We start from the raw sequence: 15,041 nt of genomic DNA, 5'->3' as shown, positions 1-15,041 counted from the left end.
TTGTAACAAGTGTGAAACTGAGTTTCAGAGGTTAATTCCAGCCTTGTTTCTTTATGACCTGTACATAGTCCAGAAGCATCATTTTATGACACTTAAAATTTAAAAATGTATATCACATCATAAAGCCATAGCACTTCTAATTGAATAGTGACCCTTTGGTGTTCAAGTACACATGTTCTTTTTTTTTTTTTTTTTTTTTAAATTTATTTATTTATTTTTGGCTGTGTTGGGTCTTCGTTTCCGTGCGAGGGCTCCCTCTAGTTGCGGCGAGAGGGGGCCACTCTTCATCGCGGTGCTCAGGCCTTTCACTGTCGTGGCCTCTCTTGTTGCGGAGCACAGGCTCCAGACGCGCAGGCTCAGTAATTGTGGCTCACGGGCCTAGTTGCTCCGCGGCATGTGGGATCTTCCCAGACCTGGGCTCGAACCCGTGTCCCCTGCATTGGCAGGCAGATTCTCAACCACTGCGCCACCAGGGAAGCCCTACACATGTTCTTTATAACTGTATGTGCCAGTATTTTATCAGATCTATCAAATCCTTGAGGGCAAAGACCACATTTATTTACCTAACTTTTTATTTTGAAATAACTCTAGACGTAGAAAAAGTTGCAAAAATACTACACTGAATTTCATGTACCCTTTACACAGCTTCCCCAGATGTTAACATCTTACATAACCATAGTACAGTTATGGAAACCAGAAATTGACATTGCTACAATATTATTATCCAATATAAAGAATGTGTTTCGGGACTTCCCTGGTGGTCCAGTGGTTAAGACTTCGCCTTCCAATGCAGGGAGCGATATTGTAACAAATTCAATAAAGACTTTTAAAATGGTCCACATCAAAAAAAAAAAGAATGTATTTCAGCTTTGCCAATTGTCCTACTAAAGTCTTTTTTTCAGGTCAGGATCCAATCCAGGAACCCATTCTGCATTTAATTGTCATATTTTCTTAGTCTCATCTAGTCTGGAGGAGTCTTCCTCTATTTCTCCTGACCTTAATACTTTTGAAGAGTCCTGGCCAATAATTTTGTAGAATGTTCCCGTTTGGGTTTGCTTGATGTTTTCTTATAGTAAGAATTGGCTTACTCATTTTTGGCAAAAATACCACAGAAGTGACGCTGTTCTCCCCTCAGTGTGTTATATCAGAGGGTACACGATGTTAGTATGCCTTGTTGCTGCTGAACTAACTTTTGGTCACTTAGTTAAGGTCTTCCAGGGTACTCCACTGCACAGTTACTATTTTTCCCATTGGAATTAATAAATATCTTGGGAGGACATGCTTTAAGACTATGCAAATATCCTGTTTCTCATCATAGTTTTTGCCTATTATTTTATATTCCACTGATAATATTTACCTGCAACTATTATTACTTGGTGTTTGCCAAGTAATATGCTGATGTCAAGTAATGCTGATGTATTTGATTTCTATTAGAATTAAATGATTCGAATCCTACTGTAAAGAAGAGCTATTCCTTCTTCTCTTATTTATTCAGTTATTATATCAATGTGGACTCATGAATATTTATTTTATTCTATGGATTATAATTCATTACTATAACTATTTTGTTCCCCCCAAATTATCCCAGATTTGGCCCTTGGGAGCCCCTTCATGTAGGCTCTTGTGTCCTTTGACATATCCACATCATTTTTTTAAAAGCATTTTGTTACTTACTCTTTGGCACCACATGATGCACCAAGTTCGTTTTGCTCCAGTCAGAGATTCCGTCATTTCTTCAAAGAGCCCTAGTTCTTTTAATTGGAGATTGATATTTAGAAACAAAATATGGCTGCAAGGTTTGCTGACAGAGCTAGGAAATCTGTATAGACACACACACACACACACACACACACACACACACACACACAAGCACCTTTCTCTCTCCTTCTATCGACCTATCTCCCTATTAAAGACTATCCTGATAATTCTAATTACAACCCAGTACCACTGGTTTCCTTCTAGACTTCTCCCTTTCCTTATTTGTAATGCCTTTCTCCAACAGGGAGAAACCTGTCTTTCATTATCCATAATATATTTATTTATTTCCTCAGCCCTAGTATACATGTAAAGAATTTCAGAATTGCGACTCCATAATCCCTGTGAGAAACAAATTTACTAACTATACTATAGTGTTTGGGTACAGTTCTTTTTGTTTTTAGCTTTACTGTGTATAGCAAAAATACTGATTTCCCAAATCAGGTTATATCTTTTCTTCTCAACCCCTTTCAGTGTGGTCCTGTTCTTCATTTGCAGTACAGCTGGGTTCATTTGTTACTATTTGTGTTCCATTTGGGTACCTGGACACATAGAGGCTGATTTTCATTATTATTTATTTGGGAGGTATGTGAAACCTTACTGTAGTTGTAAGAGTCAGAGTGATATGAAAAGGCATTCTCAGAAAAGTGTGACTCCTATGAAATGTGATCCCTTGTCTAGCATTTCATTCCCTCATTCTTTCTACCCCATACCCACTCACCCCCCGTAGCTTACCAATTTCATTACTTTCTGGCTTATTTTTCTGTATTTCTTTTTCCACAGATATGTTTTCTTATACATTGATTGCATTTGAATCTCTTTTTGTGGTACCAGGCAGTTTGAAAGCTGTTTGGTGATTTTTCTCTCTTAAGGGTATTGTTCATAATTGGTATATTCTTACCACTAATGTATTAGAAAGCTAATGAAACTATTATTTTCTTTCTTGAAAATTTTTTTTGGGATTTTTTCTGGAATGAAAATGAGAATATGAATTTTGAAGGGCTCATTAGCACTGAACTGTCTATTCCTTGAAAAGATTTGTCTAAAAAATGGTAACATAAAACAAGCAGCAATGTTTTTCAAGTTTTAACCTGTTATATATATATTTTAGCAAAATACTTAAAATTTTTCTTTCTCCTTAATTGAATTTGAATTATTTCAAGTGTCAATGAAGCTGCTAGCCTGTTAGATGAACTATGTATTTTTTGCTTCTGGAAGTCTTGCAGAATACCTTTTCTTTTACACAAAGTAAAACAAATCATGTTCCCAAGTCTGTTGAATAGTGCAGTGGTGCATTTCACTGTGTGCTCTTTTTCTTTCCAAATTCTCTGCAGGCATTTGGGCAGTCCTTCTCCATCCACCGTAAGGTTGCTGAGGATGGAGAGACTCGGGAGGAAACGCTTCTGCAGGAGTCAGCATCGAAGGAAGCTTACTATCTGGGGAAGATCTTGGAGATGCAGAACGAACTGAAACAGAGCCGGGCTGTGGTCGCCAACGTGCAGGCAGAAAATGAGAGGCTCACAGCCGTCGTGCAGGATCTGAAGGAGGTAAACAAACAACAAACATATTCCCTGTGAGAGAGCTGTGGGAGAGAGAAGTAAGATGAAATTCTTCCTAGGAGAGAGGAATAAAACTTTTTCTCTAATCAGAGGAGCTGTATTAAACAAGAAGCACTTGATGCCGATGCTAGCAATTTTTCTGCTTTTTTAGTGAAATGACAGCTTGTTCTGAGATGAGCTTTTCTCTCTCTTATTGTTCGTTAAGAATTAAAGTCTTTATTTATTGAGTACCTGGGAATTGGCCTTGCTATTTCTGCAGAGGTGTCTAAAAACTACAGTGAACCTAAGGTCACTTCCTCCCCTTTACCTGTTTCAATACAATGTGGAGAGGAACGGTTGGCTGTTATGCTCGGTGTCAGCACTAATTCAAAATGAATGTGGTGTTAGCACAGAACTCTCCTCACTGGGGAGAGAGATCCCCGCGGAGTGTTCTGAGGGGTCTTACTTAGAGTCTGGTGATGCAGAACCATAAACTCTTTTTCTGGCCGTAGACAAGCAGCAAATTATAGCTAGTGTGAATCAGGTTAGGAGCCTTCTTCAGTCCCCAGGCCCTCCCTGGACTCACTCTTTCCCTTCAGCTTTTCACGTAGCAGCGTCATATGCCAGATGGTTTCAGAGTGGCAGAGTCATTCTGTCCTGGGGGAAGGAGGTAATGTTGGGGACAGAAATAGCCAAAAGCAGCTTCATCCACCAAACCCTTTTAAGAGCATTTTTGAAAACTTCATATTAAGTCGTTCACTCCATTTTTTGATTAAGAAAGCTATAGAAGAGGTGCAGATTTCCTCTAATTCCTACACCAGTGCAGTGGAGGTTGACAAACAAATGCCGGGTCCACTACCAAGTGGGCTCATTAACTGAGCGTTTGTTTGTTTTTTTTTTTAATTTATTTTTGGCTGCGTTGGGTCTTCGTTGCTGCACACGGGCTTTCTCTAGTTGCGGCGAGCGGGAGCTACTCTTCATTGCGGTGCGCAGGCTTCTCATTGCGGTGGCTTCTCTTGTTGTGGAGCACAGGCTCTAGGCACGCGGGCTTCAGTAATTGTGGCTCATGGGCTCAGTAGTTGTGGCTCGCGGGCTCTAGAGCGCAGGCTCATTAGTTGTGGCGCACGGGCTTAGTTGCTCCACGGCATGTGGGATCTTCCCAGACCAGGGATCGAACCTATGTCCCCTGCATTGGCAGATGGACTCTTAACCACTGTGCCACCAGGGAGGTCCCTAACTGAGCATTTTGATAATAGAAAAAGGTCAGATGAAAAAATTGTTTGATATTGTGAAATATAACCAAAGTAATCCACTGATACCTTTCTCTTGAAATTAGTGACATATTAGAAATAAAGTTTCATTATTATGACATATAAGTCTTCAAAATTTACTGGAATTTAATCAATAATTTACATTTGCCTGTGTCCATATTACAATGAACTCAGTGAATATTGACAGTAAGGTTTCTGCTTTACCTAGTTCATTGTCTTTGCACATGCCCCAGATATAGAAATATGACTCTAGAGACAAAGAAAGGAGCCAACCAAGGAGAATTTAGTGTTGGGTACCAAAAAGAACATGAGAGTTTTCAGGATGCCCTGCCTCATTTCCCTCCACTGCAAATGATTGTTAAAAAACAAAGCCCACCTCCAGTTCTTCATTTGATGCATCCGTATGTGCTGGGTTTTCGCCATCACTTGCTTATCCTTTGGAGTACCAGACCTCCTCCTCCAAGTGGACTCAAGGTCATATAGTGCCATAGGCCACCTTCTTGGATTAAGCAAAGCCCAGAACATCCACAGGCAGAGACCTCAGCAGCCATGGGCAGCAGGTTCACGTGGCAAGTTGGCAGAGAGGCTGTGATATGGGCAACCTGAGGGCCATGGGCACCCACATGCAAGTGGTTTGTGTAGAAGGATTGCAATCAATGAGTCAAGCAGTCTTGATTACCAACTGGATGGATCCTCTGAAAGCTACACAACCCCACTGTGCGTGGCAGTTGCAGCTGAGGAAAGAACAGCAAAGGTTGAGGAAAGGGTACCACAGATGTTTTCCTCTTGGGGCAAGACAGTGGAGATTGATGGAGCATCCTCACTTACATATGCCATGCTTGAGTGCAGTTTCCAATGAGTAGATTTATGATAAGCAGCAGGAGTTGATTATTAAGAATGAAGATGCACATTAGGAATAAACTGAGGCCGCAAAGGAAACAAAATGCTGAGAAGCCCTTCATTCAGATCAGTTCTCAAATTTTAGTGAGCACCAGAATCACCTAGAGAACTCATCAAAACACTAGTCTTGGGCTCCACCCCCTAAAGTTCTGATTCAGTGTACAATGGAACCCAATAGAAATTAATTTCTAACAAGTTCAGCATCCCCATAAGACCCACAAAGATTAAAGAACACCACTATTTTAAACTTCTTTGCCTGCTTAAAGCTGGCATGTGAGTATCAAAGCTCACATTTGGGAATTGCTGAATGATCACTTGGTTATAATCTTATTTCTATTCATTCAGTAGTTGATTGCCGTAAGCCAAGTCAAATAACTTGTTTCTTCAATTATAATTAAATCTAAAACAGCTCAAGGCAGTTAGCCATTTGGGTTGTCAATAACTAAAAGAAAAGAAAAAAAAGAACGGCTCTAAGGTGCAATTCCTGTATTAAGTTGCAACAATTAGCTGTTATTACTTCTGATGCCTGAAAGCTAGTGAGTGGTATTACTACATCCCAGAGCCCTGCTGTTTTTCATGCAGACCTTGTTTTAATGTCGCTAATAAAATTATTATTAGCATGTAGGGCTGAGGACATTTGTAAAAGGAGAAAAGGAATAAATTCTATTTCTTGGTATGTTGATACAGACTTTTGATGGCTGGTGTTAAGTTCAAATCCCAGATTTGTTTTTATTGTAGGCTTAGTTTTATTTGTCTTTTTGTATTCTGGGTATTGATTGGTGCATAGTGACTGGAAGAGAGATGATGAAACAGAAAAATCATGACATGATGGACCATGAGAAATAGACAACGATAACCAATAAAAAGCATAGTAAATCATCAGCTTGACAGATGGCTGTGTGAATTTTTTTTTCTTTTTGGCCGTGCTCCACGGCATATGGGATCTTAGTTCCCCTGACCAGGAATCGAACCCGTGCCCCCTGCATTGGAAGTGCGGAGTCCTAACCACTTGACTGCCAGGGAAGTCCCTGTGTGAATTTAATAATTTAATTAATGGAATTATTTTTATTTACTAAAAGGACAAATCTCTAATTTCAGTAGGATCATTGGTACTGGCAAAGGTGCCCGTGTGTGTATATGTGCTGTGTGTGTTATGGAAGCTTTACACTCATATTTGCGCACACGTGTGTGTGTATTTAATTCCACAGCCAAATTCTTTTCCATATATGGTATGTATAGGACAGTATAGTGGAAAAAATGGAAATATTTCTGAATTCGGTATTAGAAAATCAATATTCTAGTCTCAGCTCTGCTAAAAGTTTTAGAATTATACTCATGGTATTTGTTAAAGATTAGTTTAGTATATAGTAAATACACAATAAACATAAACTGTTATCATTAATAACTTTCTGCATCCTCCATAAAGCTATTGTTGAAGATATCATTTATTATGTAGATCCATATTCTTAGGTTAAAGAAACATTAGGTAAATACCTCTTTGAATTTATTGACTTGAAAATTCTTTCCGTTGAGATATGAATCAGGTGGTAGGAATTATAGTATGTTTTTATTATTGCTTTGGTTGTTAAAAACCTCCAGCACTATGTGTCACTGTAAAACCTAACTTAGATTTTTCATATAATTCTCATTTTTAAACATTTTCATCAGCCTTATTGTATATGTGTTCCTAATGGTAAACTGCTTTAAATAAGATTTTTAAGTACAGGGAGTAAAAGAAAAAGTGTCACCCAATCAAAGAACCAAATCGGAGTTAATCTTAAACAAGTTAGGTGTTAATCCTACAGGTCTAGTAACAGGCAGGGGATGGGAAGGGGGGAATCCTTGGGTGACCTTGACCGGCATCATTTCAGTGAGAGCTAAATGAGAGCAGATAGATTACTGTAGTGCCTAAGCAAATATTGAGTAAACAAGTTTGAATTTCATTTTTTTATCTCAACCTATAGGTCTAAAATACTAGAAGATATCCTGAATTTCACTGTACAGCCATGTCACTGTAGCTACCAAGAGCACATGTTTCCCTCTTCTGAATCTTTCCTCAAGTTAATGAAATTTCTGGCACAATATATGAAGCTTTAGTAAAATTAGCTAAATTTCTAACTTGTTGGTAACATTTTATTAAGATATGGCCATTTTATATTTTAAAAGCTGCTTAATCCATATGATCTTTATCACATTTGAAGCTCCATTTTTTTCCCTCATTGGAATTTACAACCAAATTTTATAATACACCAGCTCAATTTTCAGGAATCGATTATAGCCACATCTATAAACTTTTAAGCCATGAAGGCACCTAGTGATTATTTGGTAAAGCCTACTCCCAGATCAATAATTCTTTCTCCAGTAACCTGGAATGGTCATGTAGCCTTTACCCAGACACTTCCATCACTACGGAGATGGTAAACTATGAGTCCTTCCAAGGAAGGGACTGTCTTTTGTTTGTCATTTATCTTGGTATCCCCAGGACTCAGCACAGTGCCTGGTCAAAAGCAGACATTAAAAAAAGAATGTTTGTTGAGTTGAATTGAACAGAAATAACATACTTTAGGAGTTAGCTACCTCTGGTTTGAATTCCAGCTGTGCCACTTACCAACTGTGTGATATTGGACAAGTTACTTTTGTTCTGTAAGTGTAATTTTCCTCACTTCCAACATGGAGATGATAATACTAATGTACAGGTCCTATGTCAAATGCTGTGCACAAAGGAGATGTTAAATTACTGTTCATTCCTTGTCTTCCAGCTCCCTCCCAAGGCTGCCCATCCTGTTGCTTGGCAGCTCTAATTGTTAAACTGCCCTTTTTTGTGCAGTGAAAATTGACTCCCTGTAATTTTCACCAACTGGCAATATTCCTAGCCTCTGGATCTACAGAGAATACATTTTTTTAGTTTTCTATTCCACTTGACAATTTTAGCCCATGCCCAACAGCTTCAAATATTTGGAAAGAACTATCTTGTCTTCTCTTTTTCAGACTAAACATATCTAGATCCATTAGTACTTCCTCATGTGACATGGTTTCAGGATGCCTCAGCATCCTGTTTATTACCTTCTTAGACTGAGATCCAGTGTCTCTTAAAAATGTGTCTGCTTTTTAAAAACACACTACTGACTGTCTTTACCCCATTGGAAATTTTTGAAAACGTGAACTGTTGGATGAAGGGTTTGAGTTTCTCATCTTAGGGTTTTCATCTTTTTGGATTTTCCACCTTGCAGTCATACATTCATTCATTCAACAGAGGTCTCTTCAGTGCTTGCTATGAGCCAGATGCTTGGGTGCTTGGAAGCATCAGTGAACAAAAAGTCAACAAGGAGTGGTTGTTTTCAATGTTAAAACAACTAAACGTGTTCAGAAACTATTTCCTTCTACTCTTTAGTATCTGTGGAGATAGTGAGCTGTGTTTTAGACAACATATACTATAGATTGAATGTTTGTGTCCCCCAGCATTCATATGTTGAAACCTAATCCCCAAAGTGATGGTGTTTGGAGGTGGGGCCTTTGGGGGTGATTAGGTCATGAGAGTGGAGCTCTCATGAATGAGACCCTATAAAAGACACCGCAGAGAGCTCCCTTACCCCTTCCACTATGTGAAGACACAGCAAGAAGATGGCCATCTGTGAACCAGGAAGTGAGCCTTCACCTGACACTGAATCCGCCGGTGCCTCGATCTTAGACTTCCTAGTCTCCAGAGCTATGAGAAATAAATGTCTGTTTAAGCCGTCCAGCCTATGGTGTTATTGTTATAGCAGCTCAAATGGACTAAGACAACATATAACATTTCGTACAGTAAATTACACTCATCTTAGTCTCTCATTAAAACTACAGATAGGTGGTACCTGCTGTGACTAAGCAAAAAACATCTAAACAGTCAGATTAGATGCCATGGACCTCAGCCACCAGCACATAGTCACTTTATTTAAGAAGAGTCCTTCAGCCACTCCTTAAAAATCAAATTGCTTCTACTGCATAAATAGGTGGTTTGGTAATAGTGTGGAATTAGAAATCAGGAAATCTGAGTTCAGGTCCTAACTTGACCATTTTACTAGTTGTGTGATTAAACTTCTCATTTTCCATATAAACATTATAATAACACCTCTCCTACTCCTCATGATTTTTATGAGGAGAAAATATTTTTCATGAAAGTGCTTTACAAGAAGTAGAAGACTATGTAAGTGTTATTTATTGTTTCAAAGTTTGTAATTGGACTTATTCATACACAGCAAGACAAAAACAATAAATTTAGAGAGATGTATTGGGGTCTACTGTCAGAAGGCCCCAGCACCTTCTGACAGTAGCAAGAAGTAATGGCTGACACCCTGACACCAAAAGAAGAAACGACACGTTTAAAAGCCAGTAGGTTGAAAGAGGAGAGCTGTCTGGGTGCTCTGACTATCAGTGTAAATAGCCTTTCGTACCTGGCTGGTTCTCAAGAGGGTCACTGCATTATTTCTCAGTACAACATCGAATGTGCTTACTGATGGGGAGAGGTTAAACTATTTAATTAAGTCATCCAATAATCACAAAGCTTTTCTTATATTCTCTGAGGTTTCTGGTTGAATGATTGGTCATTGAGAGCTGTGTTTACACATAGCTGAATGAAATTGACACTTCCAACTGAACGATGATTTTCCTGCTCTGTAAAGGCATGGCTTGGCTATAGCTGGAAAGTTATTTCCCTGGCATGTCCCAGTTTCTACTTGTGGGAATGGACCTCACACCTCCCTGGAATGATGCAAAGTGTCAAAACAGTGAAGAATTATCACTCTTTTTAATTGATTTAAATAACTAACAATAATATCATAGCTAACATTTATGAGAGCTTATCATGTGCCAAGCACAATACTCAGCATCTTACATTCATTATCTCATCTAATTCTCTTAAACTTACGAGGCATGTACTGTTTCTATCCCCCTTTACAGATGAGGCAGAGAGGCTGACAACTTGTCCAGCAAGCAGTCAGGCTGGTGTCCTAAACCAGGCAATCTGACTCCAGAGTCCCTGCTCTTAACCATGTTAGTGCCTGCTTATTTGTTTATTGATTCCACTGGAGAGAGCTTTTTTGGCAAAAAGTTCTTTCCAGCACTTGCTGAGCTGCAGTAAACAAACATCCCTATTAACATCATAAAGGAATTTGAAAGCAGTTTAACAATATACAAACAATTCACCTTTGAATAATTGTGATTTTTTTTTTAAAAGATTTATTTATTGATTGATTGATTGATTGATTGCTATGTTGGGTCTTCGTTTCTGTGCTAGGGCTTTCTCCAGTTGCGGCAAGCGGGGGCCACTCCTCATCGCGGTATGCGGGCCTCTCACTATCGTGGCCTCTCTTGTTGCGGAGCACAGGCTCCAGACGCGCAGGCTCAGTAGTTGTGGCTCACGGGCCTAGTTGCTCCGCGGCATGTGGGATCTTCCCAGACCAGGGCGCGAACCCGTGTCCCCTGCATTAGCAGGCAGATTCTCAACCACTGCACCACCAGGGAAGCCCAATAATTGTGATTTGATTGTGCCTTTGGGAAAAATAATTTACATGAATGCGTTTGTTTGTAGGATTAGTTTAAAATTACAGACTCATAGAATTTTTTTAATGTATGTGCGTATAGTTCTGTGAATTTTAACAAATAGAGATTCATGTAACCACAATTATGATGCAGAAATTTCATCATCCCCAAAACCTCCCCCTGTGCTGTGCTACTCCTTTGATACCCTTCCCCATCCCAGTCTCTGATAATCAGTCATCTGATTTCTATCACTATAGTTGCGTCTTTTCGGGAATGTCGTGTAAATGGAACCATACAGTATTTAACCTTTGAGAGTGGGTCCTTTCCCTCAGCATAATGCCTCTGAGATTCATGTAAGTTGTTGCACGTTAGTTGTTTCTTCCTTTTTATTGTCAAATACCACTGTATGGATATACTACAGTTTGTTTTTTTTAATCAGTTCACCTATTGAAGAACATTTGGGTTATTTTCAGGTTTTGGCAATTACGAATAGAGCTTCTATATACATTCATGTACATTTATATTTTTATGTGAATGTAAGTGTTCGTTTCTCTACGGTAGATACCCAGGAAAAGTGGAGTTTGTGGATGCAGATGCTGGTATGCTGGCAGATGTGAATGCGGAGAGTCTTTGCAAGTCCTCTTCAGGTTGCTTCAGTTTTCTCACTGAAGGAAGCAAGGCCAGCAGCTGGCAGGGAAGATGGCGGAGGTGTTGGGGATTTGAGGAGAGAGAAGTGGTGAGATAATCACTTAGAAGAGTGAGTCACTAAGGTATGATCATAGGAATGAGCGGCTGAAGCAGGAGAAGGTCCCTCAAGAGGAGGAATTCCAGGAATTGAGATCACCTTTGTGCATATTAAGAATGCCAGAAATTGAGACCAGGAGTTCTGGAGACATTGGCAGTGAACCGGGAGCTGAAGTCTTAGAGAAATAAGGGGGAATGAGTTGGTGTTTACTAAGTGACAGTAACAGTGCTGAGTAGTGGGTAGTATGCAGTGTCTATGCCTACCCTGCTGCTACCTTGTCCCCCGAGGAAGTTACTGTTAATCTGTTTTGTTTTAATGTACATTTACTAACTTTAAAAAAAATCTCATGATGACATGAGATTTAAAGCAGAGGAATTTTAAGGGTGGAGGAAGAAGAGGGTGAATTTTCTGAAAGCAGCCATGCGGAGCAAGAGGGGCACCCATCTCACCTCCAGGCCTGTACTTGAGAGAGTTGCAGGGGAAACAGTGTCCCCAAGGGAGAATCAGTTTTCCATTAATCGAGGAGTACATTATACAAATCTGTAAAATCACCATGCCTGCTATAATCCCATATGCTCATAGAGTCAGTGAATATTGATTAAAATGCATGCCTTGTTGTAAGGAGTGTATACATTTAATTTCTCTTTTTAAGGGTTGGAAATACATTTTTCCCATGATTTGGAAAGTTGGGTGGTTGTATTTGTCAATGAGAAATAATACAACAGCTTTTGAATAACTCTCAAAACAACGTCAGTTGATCTTAGTCAAAAATATTTTTAGCCTTTTTGAGCTTATTTTGGGCAGGCAATAAGGACCTGCATCTCCATAATCCCAAACATTCTGGGGAAAACTTCAAAAATGAAAGCATATGTAAATGTTTCCAACATCCAGATGTTGGACAGCATTTGGACACAGCTTCAAAATAGTACCATTTTCATTTGTGACTCTCCGCCTTAGACAATGAGAAGGGGCATAAACTTCTGGCCTGATATGACAGTTGCATCAACTTCCTGTGTAATAGCCAGTCACTAAACTAGTGCCAAATGGAGAATTAAACGGGAAACTGCAGGGTAGGTCAAGCTAAAGTTAGAAATGGTGAGAGAGCTTTGCTTGCAGCAGGATGCAGAAATGGCAGTTCTGGAGCTGACACAGGTTAAAAAATAAAAATCTGTTTTTAAAGTATTCAAGTGTAGTTTCTTTACTTTTTTTTTTAAAGGTAATTTTTATCAGTTATCATTCATCATTTAAAAATAATAAGCAGCAAAAGGCAGCCTACTTTTTAAAATGTGTGGTATATACTTGGCACATATATCATATATATATGGATTATACATATGGATTTTATATATATGGAATATATATATATATATATATATATATAATATATATGGATTTCTTTCCTTTCCTCTCTCCCTTACTCCTGCCCTTCCTTCCTTCCTCCTCCTACCTCCCCTCCCTCCCTTCTCTTTCCTATCTTGTGATTAGGGTCAAACACCAGCTTTCTACCTCTTGGAACATAAAAATAAAGATCTGTGCACAATCCATTTTGTACACATTGATTCTTGGACTAAAAATAGCTTGATTCAGTTTCAAACTTTTTCTCCTACCCGAAGCTCAGATCTTGCTCCCTGTGCGGACTGGGTGGAAGGAAGAGTAATGCACAATCGGCATTTCTGCTAGAATGCTTAGTGGACAATTTTAATCTTTTTTTACATCTTGACCTCTTTCCAAAGAACATCCTGGTTGGCAGATCCAGCCTGATTAAGATTCTCTTCAGGTATTTAATTCTCCTAAGGGAATTTATAGCTTAATCTAACAATCAATGATACCTGAATCTACTCAGAACTTAATTTCTTGAAGGTTATAGGAAACTTATACTTGAACAAGGTAGAAAGAGCAAACTAATGAGTGAGCTTAACGATATAATGAATTTTGATATGTATCTTGAATTATACTTTTTAATGCTTAATCAACAAAGATATTTAAAAAAATACTATAGACTGAATCATACTAGATGCATTAATATACCCAAACTTTAACTTTCAATTTGAATTAAAGTAGAATGCATCCCATAAGAAAGGCTGTCCATTGGTTACCTACTTAAATAGCTTTCTCATCATCACTTGTTCACTGATATTAAAAGTAAATTAGAAATAGTTTTCTGATAGAGTTTTGGTTTCACTAAAACAATTTTTCAAAAAGCAGAATTATAATTAAACAATCTCTTCTGAGGCTCTCACAATATTCATAAACCTTACTGTCTGCATTACATTTTTTTATATCTAGAATATTAAAATGTATTTCCTAATGGACTTTGGCACATAATTTCAAATATGCACATTAATAGATTGACACTATTTATGGGCCAAATTATTCCTGTGTCTTGTTGTGGCATATGGGAGAGAGTATCTGTCTAAAAATGAGGTAGAGATTTGGCTACTTGTACAGAGAAGTGGCCAGCAAGTGTTTTCTGGATGGTAAATTCAGTTGTTAGAATGAAAAGTATAAAAGAACCTGAAAGGATAACAATACCTATCTTGTCCCAACTGCTAATGATAATGAAACTGGGCCTTGAGAGTAATAAAAATCTTGCATCATTATTTGAATCAATCTTTCATTGGCAGTGCTTGCCAATGAAATGTTGTTTTACAACCTGTTTTTCTTTTTAACTCCTTAAAGAGTGGTTCAGACATCTTTTCCCTAATTGCCACAAAACAAAATACTGAGGAATAAGATTTTGTAGGGTAGTGTTGAGCTTGGGAGGATCACAAACCATTGTAATATATAAGATTTTTTTTTTTGCTTCCCCAGTGATTAATTTTTACCCCCTTGGGGGCTCCTGTAACAAAATACTTCAGATTTGGTGGCTTAAACCACAGACTTACTGTTTTATAGTTCTGGAGGCCAGAAGTCTGCAGTTTACTGGGCTAAGGTGTTGGCAAGGTCTTCTTCCTCTGGAAGTGCTGGAAGTGTGTCCGTTTCCTCTTCTAGCTTCTAGGACTGCACTTCTTGCATTCATTGGCTCATGGCCCCTTTCTCTACGTTTCAAAACCTGCACAGCCTAGCATCTTGTTTCAGTGTCATATTGCCTTCTTCTTTTGTGTCAAATTTTCCTCTGCTTCCCTCTGATAAGGACACTGTGATTACACTTAGGGTCTACCCAGATAATCCAGGATGATCTCTCCAACTCAGAAATCATAAGTTAATCACATCTGCAAAGTCTCTGTTGCCATATAAGGTACCACATTCACAGGCTCTAGGGATTAGGACCTACATGTTTTTGGAGGCTTATCACAGGGGTGATACCACCCCCTA

General features: G+C 38.8%; 1 protein-coding gene across 5 annotated transcripts in view; it reads left to right on the top strand.

The window, feature by feature from the left end:
- Window positions 1-15,041, top strand: part of BICD1 (BICD cargo adaptor 1) — a 187,659-nt gene that overhangs the window by 76,898 nt on the left and 95,720 nt on the right. For all 5 annotated transcript variants that reach the window (XR_009702655.1, XM_061206425.1, XM_061206428.1 and 2 more), the window contains exon 2: window positions 3,090-3,302. Coding sequence is in view for 4 of the 5 variants with exons in the window: in XM_061206425.1 (XP_061062408.1) it covers window positions 3,090-3,302 (213 nt within the window). In the remaining variant the exon portion in view is untranslated. The remainder of the gene's footprint in view (window positions 1-3,089; window positions 3,303-15,041) is intronic.

Source organism: Eubalaena glacialis, chromosome 11 (genome assembly GCF_028564815.1).
Source record: "Eubalaena glacialis isolate mEubGla1 chromosome 11, mEubGla1.1.hap2.+ XY, whole genome shotgun sequence".
In the NCBI taxonomy this organism is placed as follows: domain Eukaryota; kingdom Metazoa; phylum Chordata; class Mammalia; order Artiodactyla; family Balaenidae; genus Eubalaena; species Eubalaena glacialis.
This window is presented reverse-complemented; position numbering and strand designations above follow the sequence as displayed.